The sequence below is a fragment of the Strix aluco genome, chromosome 5, assembly GCF_031877795.1.
Source record: "Strix aluco isolate bStrAlu1 chromosome 5, bStrAlu1.hap1, whole genome shotgun sequence".
Taxonomy (NCBI): domain Eukaryota; kingdom Metazoa; phylum Chordata; class Aves; order Strigiformes; family Strigidae; genus Strix; species Strix aluco.
Genome location: NC_133935.1, coordinates 84,569,498 through 84,581,829, shown reverse-complemented (window position 1 = coordinate 84,581,829; position 12,332 = coordinate 84,569,498). Strand labels below are relative to the sequence as shown.

The window sequence follows — 12,332 nt, the reverse complement described above, 5'->3', positions numbered from 1 at the left end:
GAGGCAAGAGCTCAGGATATCATGCACATACCCCCCCACACTGAGCCTGGATGCAGTAAGTAAACGGGATCAGATACTTTTGCTAACCTCTTACCATCCTACAAGACCCAGGCATGTAATGGAGAAAGAAAAACCACACATGCTAAACGTACAGCCAGAGGGATGAGGAAAGCTGATGGAGCTGGTTCCCACTCAGCCTGTCTGCTCTGCTTGAACTGTCTCCGACATTTCTCTTCCAACCCTGACTTTCTCACGGTGCTGCCAAACAGATCCTCAGGGCATCTCAGACAGGGCTTGGCTTCATTCACCTCCTTGGATTGCTCTCCCCACCCACTTCCTTGCAAAGCCCACGGTCAGGAGGGAGTTGCAGAGACATTAGAATTTTTTCCTGCTCCACAGAGGTACCACCAGACTCCATCTCGTCTGAGTGGCACCTTTGATATCAGAGACATCCTTGCTCCCAAGAGCCGTGAAGGCAGCGACATTTGTAAGGACCTTTGCGGTATACTCCTAATGATGGTTATTAGGTCTTACAAAGATAAATGGCCTTAACGAGCTGAGACAGGAGTGGGTCAAAAGGCAGCCGAACAACAGAGGGATCGGGACGCTGCGCACGTCTTGAGCCAGGCAAACAGCAGTCAGGGAGAAGGGGTGGTGAGTGCTACGGACGGAGAAGAACAGATGGAGTATAAATAATCTGGCAGCCTGCAAACAACATGGCGACTTGCAGGTTATTAAAGCACAGTGTGCGCATCAAAGGCCAGCCAAGCCACCAGTGCATGAAAGGAGCGGGGACTGCTTATGTTGGGATTTGGCTTCCAAGTGAAACCAAAAGCATGCTCGTTTTAAGCTACTGCATCAGCACGTGCCCATCTATTAGGGAGCTGAAGACAGAAAAACCCTGTTGGACTTCAAGTCTATTCATATAGCCAGGTCAGGATTGTCTCTGAGCAGAAAGTAATGCCTGGGTTTCTCTATCTTACACTTAAACTCCTCCACAATATCAACTAATGGAAGGAAACACCCTAAGACACCCAAAGGGTTTATAACTTTTTGAGAAATATTGTCCTCCTTTAAAGAAAAAAATAAATAATCAAAGTCTTGGAGAAATAGTCTGTCTTACTCTTATAATTAAAATGCACATTTCATCTGATGGAAAATTGTATTTTAGAGAGGGGAAAGGTGTCCTGTTTAATATTTGTCTTCATACTTTTGAGTGTAGAACTAAAACCACCACTCCGTCCTGAATTTCAGGGGAGAGGTCTTGCCTGGGTGATCGATGGTCCCTCTATTACTCTCTTTAGGAGAGATTTGTCACAACTGATTCCTTTCATGTCATTAGTCTGACCCGTAATGAATACCATTACTGATTACAGGAAACATCCAAAAGCTCCAGTTAGAAATAGGGGCATACTGGGCTGGGCATAGTGTAGAGCTTTTTTTGCCAGAGAGAGAAGTTCAAGCTGGAAAAAAACAATGACAACTTTAGGAAAGGAAGACCAGAGAGTGGAGACAAGAGGAATGGGACGAAAGGCTATAAATCAGGAATTGCCACCTGTCTTAGATAACACCTCTCCCTCTTAAGCGTCTGTGCTCTTCAAGCAGTTTAACAGAGTTTGGGTTAGGGATGCGGCTGGTGACAGCTCCATCCAAGCTAGTCATCAGGACCCACTTGATAGCAATCAGAGGAAACTGGGAATAGGATGCCCATATGCAACATCTATGAAAAGATTATAAGCACCCCAAATCCTGGGTAGGATTTAGTTGCCCAAACAGAGGTGTCTGGGGTGAGCTGAAAGACACCTGAGGATCCATGACATCTGCATGGGACTCACCAATATGGCACAGGAGACCAGGGGAAGCGTAATGGGATGTCAGAGAAGATCCCCAGGACTCTATCCTGCCCCTCTCTAGGAAACTAAATCACATGACCTGTGTCCAGCATTCATCTTACCCAAGCTACAGGGCTTTGACTCTAAAAAATGCACTGATTCATAAATATTAGGACTAGAAGGTGCTGGGTTTGGAGTCTGGCTTCCTGATGAGAGAGCACCAGCAACGCCACCACTGAAGCAAACCGCTGAAATTGTCACACCTAACATGAAATCAGGCCCCAGTAATAGTTTGACTGCCATTATTCATACACAAAGCCCTGGCCATTTTCTCAGGTGTCCTTTGAAGCCTAAGTCATCGTTTATGACCAGTACCCAGTCAAGCATGAGGAATCCCTACAGTACCCTGAAATCAGAGCAGAAACAGCAAAGGACACTTCTCCTTGGTTGTGGCCTTTCAAACACTCTTGTAAGTCCTGTCTGTGATTCATTTTCTCTAAGGATCAACATGTTCGCTGAAAAGAACAGAACGACAAAATAGCAGGTGTGTTGCAAAAAGCTTTTGTGAAGAAAAAAAAAACTTATTCCAGGATGTGCAGTTTGCAAAACACTATGTTTAGTAGCTATATAATAGCAGCATTTTCTGGCAGTTGAACATCACGTTCCTTCTCAAAGGATCCTAAAACATTTTACAAACACTTTCAACATATGGCCAAGCGTGAAACAGCACCAGAAAAAAAGAAGATCCTGTTTGCAGCCTCCCCCCTGATTTTTGCAACCAACTCATGTGGTCTGGCGGCTGGTGCCCTCTCCTTGGATGCCAAGAGGGGATCAGGGCTGCGCTTTTGCAAAGGGTTTTTGGATCTGCTGCTGAAGACCACCACACACAAGTTCAGCTCTGCCACACTTCTGAGTGTTGATAATTCAGGCTCAAATCCATGGCTTATGAGGTCTCAAGCAGACCCAACTCTGTTACACCAAAACCAAAGAGCATCACCACCGACAGCAACAATGGACTGACAGACCCATAAGAGGAGCCACTTCTCACACTACAAATGCGGATCTGTCTTCCCAGCACCGCCACCTGGGACCAGTTTGATGGCGCATTAGTGACACTGCCCACAGTCATGCACAGCACAAAGGACAACTTGAATTCAAGTTGTAATCCAGCCAAACGTGCACGTGCTTACCCTAGGGACTGCTCATGTCTGTAGAGCAAGCACACACTTAAGCTTTCCTCAGTGAGAGATTTCTGTAGGGAAATGTGGAAAACACGGAATATAATTGCTCGGTGTGCAGTTTACCATGTCCGCCAAAGTAAACATTTCCAGCTTTCCAGATCTTTAACAGTTGCCAGCTGTCAAACCTTGTGTTTTATATCTCATCTAACACATGACAGTTACAGTAGCACGGAGCCCCAGGCACCATGTAGAGACAATACTTCTGTGCTGGGTTTGCAAAAAAACTTTTTTAAAAAATTAAAAAAAAAAATTAAAAAGACACCTTTGGATTCAACACTTCTTTCCTGGGATCTGCGATTCTCCCTGAAGGTCCCACACACAAATATTGGTCTTATCTCGTAAGATCAGACAAGTGTACTCTCATGTAGTCTCCTAAAGCCTTTCCTTAACTCATGTTTAAGTCATTTCTAGAGGAAGACATGTTCACAGGCACAGACAAGCTCTCATACTTTTCTCCTTAATTAAGAGGCACAAGGTGGGGTAGATTCACCCTAAATAGGCAGAATAAAGTGGTGCCCACACACAAATAATTTATTCAGCCTCCTGCCTTCCCAACACCAGAACCAGGGGCTTAGATAACACCTGACACTGAATTCAGTTCACCTTGAGCCCAGCTTTCATATTACAAATAAAGAAGTCCTATTGATCTAATCTTGCCTTTTTGTCACATTTGGCCCCAAAGTAACTCTCCTCTTGGGCCATTCAAGCATTCCAATGTTTTGCATTGTCTTCTAAGAGGAACATCTTCACAAGCTCCAACCACATGGCACGGCAATTGTGATCTGCTGAATTTAAATTTATGACCCTCATGCAATAATTAAAATAAGTGGGTATAAGTCTGGCATGCTGAGAAGAGGCAGCAAAACAGCTGTTAGTTATAAACTTTTTTGAAAAAAGGGATGTTTTATGAGCCTCATCAGAAACATTCTTCACTCTTTCATATAGACAGGAATAAAATCTACACATTAGGCATTCCCTATTGTGATTTAAACCCTGCCCCACACAATGCATTTTTGATCTTGAAACTGCAAATGCAATCTTTAATAGAGTTGGCGGATTGAAGCGTTGTATGAAATAAATGGCAGAGAATCAAAACTCTCCACACGCCACTCTCATCACAACACAGGGCTTCTCAAACCAACATTCGTGCCGAAGCCAACGCACAGATCTTCCCACTTCTCCCAGCCTAGCAGAGCTTTCACATCGCAAGCAAATGAGCCACTGCCTGGGCCATTAGCAAAGCGCTCCTAAATTAATGTTGCTAATTCAAGTGCATCTCAGCTGGGAAAGGAGCCTGGATTCCTCACGGGAAGCTGCTGGAACGTCCCTGCAGAAAGGGTCAAGGTGGCACTGGGGTTTCATGGCATGCCAGCCAGGGTGGGACATGATGAGTGCCTTCTTCCAATTATAGAATCATAGAATCATTCAGGCTGGAAAAGACCTTTAAGATCATCAGGTCCAACCATAAACCTAACACTGCCAAATCCACCACTAAACCATGTCCCTACGTGTCACGTGTACACGTGAACTGCACCAATTGCATAGGTGTTTTGGGATGTCCTAGTGCAACGTTGCTTAAGGGCAGGGAAGGAACTCAGAGGGTCCCCAGGCTGGATGAGCCAAGAATGGTGGTGGGGAGGGCACTGTAGTCTACCAGGTCCCCAATGAGGAGTTGACACCAGACAGCAGGGCACCAATGTGCTTCAACACACCTCCACGAGCATCCTCTCACACCCACAGCCGCGCTGCCCACCACACCACAGCGAGGATGTAACTGTTAGAAACCAGATGGGCACAGCTAGAAAGCAGGACTATCTGGAGCCATCATGATTAATAGCAGTGCAGATTTAGATGAGAAATTAAAGCTGGTGCCTCAGGGCTGAAGCACATCTCTAACTATTAAAAACCAGAATGAGAATAAAAAAAAGAAAAAGACAGGGGAGCAAAATTATCACCCACTTCCACTATAGGTTCATGAAGGAGGTTTCTCTGCTTGTGGCCAGATGAAAATTTGGGTGCAAGGCTCACAGAAATCTGTCCAGATTATGTCAACTTTTATATTTGTACCCTTAAAATTTCACGGTTCTATACGATGCCTTTGCACAGGTCTAACAGAATAAGACACGTTAAAAATAATGCTGGAGAAATCAGTGCAAATCATCCCCAGCCCCTAGAAAACACTGACTGCAAGAAATCAGTTCTCAGAATGGAAAGTCCACACATAAAACTGCATTTTATACAAACATCTCACTTGTGACCTTTCATGGTGATGTATTAGAGCAATGGCCTTTCCTGCAAAAGTTTAACGTAAGCTGCTAAACACTGCATGATATTTATTCACTGCGGGTTCTGTAAGTGAAGGAAAAATGTGTATCTTTTACCTTAAATACTTCCATTGGAAGAGGAAAATTTGCTGCATCATTAAGGGATTTTTCCAGAGCGCATTTCCACTCAGATACAGTCTTCAGAGAATAGATATCTAAAGCAATGATAACAGAAGAAAACAACAAAACCAAGAGGTGACTGGGGATCAAAAATTTTGGAAGTCTTAAGTTCCTATGTCATAAAACCAGGTAGCACACGTGAAATGAATAGTGTGTATATTCCAAGCTGTACAGCGTGGATAAAATCAACACAAAAGCAACTAGCAGTGGCACATTTGAGGAAGATTGTGTTTTATATCCTGGAGTAAAACCCAGAAAAATGCATGCCCCTCATTTTCTGCTGAAGAAATGAGAACTGTACTATCTCATTACTTGAAAATAAAAAATCTTCTTTGATTTTCAGTTCTCAAAATACCTGATGTTTTCCAGTTTGAGGAGCCTCAGGTCTCCAGCCAAGATTAGTTATATTTGAACAAAACTAGAAATATCTTTACCAAGCCTTCTGTTCATTGAAAGTCTCTTTTTTTACTACAGGGTTGGGGGTTTTTTGTGGTGGGTGGGGGTAGATGTGGGAAGGAACACTTCAGCTAGATCTCTACCCAGACCCATTTGTTGGTCCCACACTCAAACCAGAGTATCACAGCAATTCAGAGACCTGTAAGTTTTCATCATTATACTTTTAGGCAACATCTTTGTGCAGATTCACATTGCTTTCAGTGAGTTTCTTTAAATAGGTTTAATATTATTAAATCACTATATTAACAAGCCCTTTATGGTTCAGTGCAGTGAAATGCCTATGAATCATCAAAGGAAACAATACTATGATGAAGAATGTTATATTGGATTTACTTCTGCCCTAGAAAACATATTGTTATCCTGCACATAACAAGTTATTGCAGAACATTCATATCAAGGTCTTAAAGAGACAAGATAGGTAGACAGATTGCAACAATTATTAAAATGGAAATTAACATTTGCTCAATAATAAACTTGAACCTTGAATTGGAGTGAACAGTGTGAAGCTTTTCTTTTGCCAGTTCGGCTTCACGCACTTACATCACAGTTCAATTTGGCCCAATTTGCATTTAAATTCTGTACATCTAATAACCATATATATTTACTAGCTAGCAAAGATTTACTGCTGTATCTTACAACTCTGAAGGAGGAAATAAAAAATATGTATAAAAAAGGAATTGGCAAGCACTGTTTTCACCTAGCACTGATGGTACAAGAGAATTTTATGTTCTGATCTCAACAGATTTAAGACCTTATCAAAATAGGATTTGCAGAATCACTCACTGGAAGTGGATGTATTTATACTTCCACTATATCAAACCTCGCTACTTCAGAATAGACATCAAGGATATGCATATGAATTTAAACACGCTTAAAGGGAAATGTTAACCTTTCAGGGCGGTATTTTTAATTCCTCAACTGTCTGGTTATTAATGGGAATATACATTTCAAGTCTTTGTTTACAGCATGTGCAGTGGTCACAAGTGTTCAGAAGTGCACTCTTTATCTAATTGTTCAGCATTTTATAGCCTTGCTGCTCCAGTTCTCCCTTACTTGCAGGAGCCCTGATCGGCTTGAAGTGCAGGGAGGGAAAAAACTCACCTTGTTTCTTCCTTTTTGTTTTAAATGGTGCCAAACAGGGAAATACTGAATACAATATGATTTTGCCCCAAGCTGCAGCCAGCCTGTTGTTTCAACTAAAGAAAAGGCTGAGTTTTGGAAAACCCTGCTGGATGCTCCCCTGCTCCTTGGAGAGAGCAAGCTGAAAACAGACCCTCGTTTTCTACCATGATGGCAGCGGAGCATAGGAAAGAAGAAGAAAGTAGCGTTTCATGTGACTTTGCTCAAAATCAGTGAAAACAAGCAGCAACTTCTTTGGGCAGGGTCAATAAACTTCAAGAGATAAAGACAACTCCAATGGTTTCAATAACCAGCAAGCAATATCATATGCATGTTTAATTAGTGGCAGCTCACTTACGCTGACAAGTATATGGACACTAAATCGCACGGTTAAAAGAGCATAAAGCATTTTGTTTAAGTGATAGGGTTGCAGGTAATTGAATAAAGTGTACTGTGTCAATTTGTATTTAGGTTAACAAGGAGTGAGCAATTAAAATGACTGCCAATTTGTCTTTAAATAGAAAGTAGCATAAAAGAAGACAATCTCTTCCTGCATAAGCAGTCAAGGCAAGACCATCAGTGGCTCTGTGTCAAGCAGCCAGTGCCAATTTGCACTAGCAAGGAGGCTTATTCTGGATTCAGATATACATCTGAGGGAAAAAATAAGCTATGATCCCTTTGCCTCAGTTAACTGGGCTCGTGAGACAAAGTCCCTGGAAGTTGCCATTTGGAGAAAGCATCCAGGATGCTATTTCCTAAAGACCCTCTTGCATATTCTCGTCCATTAAGTGGGTGCTAGGATGTGGATGGCTTCAGAAAAGAGACCTCTCCATCCAAAATACTGTAGACATTTGGATCCATGGGATCTCCTTTGTATGAGATGAAAGGCTGACCTCTAACTGTTGTGCAAGGTGAAACCCAACCTGGCAGGTCCCAGAGGTGGATCAACACAGAAAAATCACAGCCCAGACACAAAGGGAAATAAAGCTGAAGGTACGTATGCAACATTCAAGTCAAGGGTACGCAAAGCACTGTCACAACCTGCAGAACTGATGTATAACTGAACATCCTCATTTGATAGCAACTGAACACGCAACCTGATTTGGGGGTAGCTGTGTGTCCTCAGAATCTCTTTGGAGGAGATTCACAACAGCTTTACTATACAGTCTAAGGCTGTTCCTGTTATCAGTCAAGGAGACACCTTAACTGGCTTCAGACGTTCAAAAGTTAGACAACCAGGTCTGTGTTCATTGCTTTCAACCCCCCTGAGTAGAAAAAAATAGGCTTATGAAGATGTCATTTCATCTCCTAAGTTGGACTTGTCTTAGGCACCCCCTTTTCTCCACCAATCAGGAAAAAAAAGCAACAGTTCATGCTGAACTGTCTTCTGGATGCCTGCACTACAGCAGGTGAATCTAATCCCTGATGTTAAAAAAAAAAATACTGCCCACAGTCTCTCTCAACTCTCTGTCTTTCGTAAGAAGATCCACACTAGGTCTTACACAAAGGTCTTTCCAGTCCAAATCCTATTTACTGTAGAAGTCACTAGGAAGGATGTAAGCAGGCAAGGATGTGTCCCTGGCACACTCTCCTGGCCTGGGGTCCTTAGGAAATTTCACCCTTTGACAGTTTGTGGTTGAGTAGCTTCATCCCTGAGTTTCTTTAGAGCTCTCTGCTGCCAGCATCTCATCCTGACAACTCACTACTGCTTGCCTACCTGCTGGTTCAAAGATTTCTTTTGCAGACTCTTTAATTTGAAACAGATCCCCTAAGACCAGCCACTTGGCTTTTACCCTCCTCCTCTGGGTTAATGTCTCATACACTTTATTCATCCATTGTGCTTTGAACATGCTGATGTTAGGTGGACAACAAATGGCTGATGTAGTCCACTACGTCAGAAGCGGTAAAACAAGTATTCCTGCCTCCAGAAACTCATCTGATTCCCTATTTCTGACTGGCTCCTCCCTGGAGTGCAGAGCCTGACAAACGGGTAGACCAGAAGGGGGGTTTATCAAAGAAAGACCCTTGGGGGCAGTGCTCAGGAGAGGACTGCTGAGAAAATGGAAGGGTTCAGACCCAAAGGGTCTTTTCTCAGCAAACTCCTATGAGACCCAACTTTAGGCGATGTAAAGTAGTGACCACCTATTTAAGTCAAGGAAAGCCAGGAAGAAGATCTGGGCATTGAATTAATTAGTAACAAATTTCACTAAAAAATGAATGAATGACCAAAGAAATGCCAAGCAGAGGAAACAGATATCAGATGAAGACAGATGAGAAAAAGAGAAAGAAATGTTAAAAGCAGTAAAATTAAGGAGAGGGGAAAAGAAACGAACAACTTCAGCAAATAAAGTGTCCAATAACAAGTTTACAGACAAGACAACTGATAAAATGAAAAGAAAAAGAACAGGTGCAGGGGGCAGGGGGGGTGGGCGTGGAATCCATATAGACGGAAGCACAACTGAATAAAAGGAGGAAAGAGTAGAAAGAGAATGGAATAAACAAAGTGTAAGCATAAATCTCGTCTGGGCCATTTCTGTATTGATTCACCAAACCTATACAGGCCAAGAAGAGTTCAAAGATGGTCAATAAAAGAAGTATTCCTCTGTAACACAAACACTCTGTAAAATAACAGAGTGGGTGATATTCATGCTCTCCAGTGTTCGCATCTAATTTAGAAGTGGTGGGGAACATTGATTCCTACCTATCAGTGAAGAAAAACACATGCTTCCAAAAAGCATTCAAGATCCCAAGTTAGACCCAAGACCCAGACAGACTTGTGAACATGACAATTGCATGTATCGGGGTAACTTCTCTGAATCAGGTGTGATGGACAGAAGGCACATCAGAAATACCTCCCCAAAGGAGGGCTACCTTTCTGCTATCATTCGACACTCATGGAAAAACTTCACCTACAGCACAAGGAAAATGAGGCACAGACCTGGACAAGTTGTTCACCTACACAGGAAAAGGTGGAATAGGTCTGCTGGGCCAAAACCTGTACATTAACCAAGAAAGTACCTCATCTCTCGAGGGAAATGGTAGTCCTGGGGCATCCAGCTTGGGAGGTGCAAACAGCTAGAAATAGGAGCCATGCTCCACAGGACTGAGCAAACAGCTTTGTGGCCCCAAGTATAAGCCACAGTTTTATGGAAAATACAGACATGCCACACTTTGTGCCCCAAGGAAGACCATGCAGGCAATAGTCTAAGCTGTCATATTTAACCAGATCCCTAACTCCAGAAGAAGTAAAATCAACCAACTTGACTCAACCAACTCAAGTCAGACCAACACAGAGCCGAACACCTGAGTAGAGAGAAACCCAACTACCCAGAAACTTTCACAAAGTTTTGACCAATATTATTGGATGGTGGAGAAAATTCACCCTCCCAGTCATCCCCCAGTTTAATGAGGTATAGTCTGGCTGGAAACATATCTCCAAAGCCAGCCCCAGAACCTGCCAGTGAAAGCCTCTGCAAGCATTTCTCCAGGAGGCTTCAAGCACCCCTGAGCCCTTACTGTGTGCCGTGGTCCCCAGCACATAGCCTGCTTGCTAAACCTTAGAAATGCTTAGTCTTCCCCTACACTCAGCCTTGCAATCATTCTTTCCCTGCCATTTTGATCCTGCTCCTTTTGCCAAACCCAGTCCCACTGTTTGGAGTTTGATTCCAGCTGACCTTGAAACTCTACTCTTGTCTAGCCTCCTGGCCCAGCCTGCTTGTGTCTGACTCTTCTACCTGGCTCCTGTCCCTTGAACTTCTCCTCCTCCTGGAGTTGTGACTTTCTATTTCTGACCCCAGACTGGCTTAAATTCAGTCCCTCTCTCCACCCAAGCTGGTTTGAACATTAAACTCCAGAGAGCTGCTTCTCCAAGTTGCAGTTCCCCTATGTTGAATCTGGTCTGGCATATTTGCAAAGACTTCACTCCCTTGGAGAAAATGCAGGACAAAATCTGTGGTCTTTTAAGTCTGAAAGACCCCATCTACCCTTACTCAAAGGAATATTAGCTTAGCTTCTAGCAACAGGCACCCCATAACCCCCCGATGGGGAGGCTGACATGCACAGACAGACAAACCCAGAACCCTCACTGCACTTTCTGACAGGTTACACACAAGGGAGGTCTCACTTGGCAGATGTACAGCAATGTTACAGCAGAACATGAAAGACCTCTGTCAGAGGGGTCATGAGGGTCCCAAAACACTTTCTCCATCCCCAGGAAATTTCATGGATGTCTACAGCTACCCAAGAGAAATGTGTGTGGCCACAGAAAAACAAACGGGCAAGAGGTCTTTGGTTGAGGGGAAAGCAGATGGAGCCTAGTACATGCAGAGACATGTCACCTAGGACTTGATTTGGACAGCAGAAGACTGGTTCCTAGTCAGGCCTCCACCAGGATGCCTACAGTATGTTCAGGAAGACCTGGTCACTAAAACGCCAATGAAAAGGGCTGGACAAGCAGGCACATCCTTGGACTATACCATCAGCTCTGCTCTTCGGTGGAAAACCACACAGAACTGCTTTTATTGGACACCGCTTCCTTCCAGGACTGAGCTAAGCCGAACTGAATTAAATAAATTTAATACAGTTTACCTGACCCACTTGGAACCCAAATTAGATGGCTCTCACATGCCATCTGTGTTATAGCTGGAAACTACTGTCAAAGCAATGTGAATGCTGGAGATGGGTTGCGTAAGTATCTCAAAACATCAGTAAATGCCCCAAAGGGAGAGAGTATTTTTAGGAGGATCTTTACCTGCAGGTGGGTCCATTCTGTATTTATTCTCTTGACACCAACCGACTGGTCGAAGTCTGCAATCCAAGTAAAACAACCACTGGTCATAGGATTCAGTCTCCTCCAATCCCACATAGCGAAGGCGTAATCTTCCTCCAACATTTTCAACCACACTAACTATCCAGTACTGAAAGGGATTCTGGGAATCCTGCAGCTCTATTAAGGAATCAACTGTAATGAGGTCTACAGGGTTTTTTCCTCGCAGAGGCTGTTTGAATAGAAGCAAAACTCCTTATTTTAAACTTTATTTGAAGACTTCTCAAGGAAACAGATGACAGCAGAAGATTATTTTTGTTTTTCACACCATCATCCAAGCGATCAGCAAACAGTCTGTTCTTCTTCTATTTTACTCAATGTCTTCCAAGTGCAAATTCAGAAGTAAAACAGAAAACAACAGTTGTGCTAATTTCTCAACCGACATCATCAACAACAACAAAAAAGAATAATAAAA

General features: G+C 43.2%; 1 protein-coding gene across 1 annotated transcript in view; it reads right to left on the bottom strand.

The window, feature by feature from the left end:
* SFMBT2 (Scm like with four mbt domains 2) overlaps positions 1–12,082 on the bottom strand; it is a 66,603-nt gene extending 54,521 nt beyond the window's left edge. Inside the window, exons 1-2 of the mRNA XM_074828049.1 lie at positions 11,843–12,082; positions 5,455–5,552 (exon numbers count right to left, since the gene is read on the bottom strand). Of these exons, the coding sequence (XP_074684150.1) occupies positions 5,455–5,552; positions 11,843–11,858 (114 nt within the window). The 5' untranslated portion in view covers positions 11,859–12,082. The remainder of the gene's footprint in view (positions 1–5,454; positions 5,553–11,842) is intronic.
* Between the last annotated feature and the right edge of the window lie 250 nt (positions 12,083–12,332).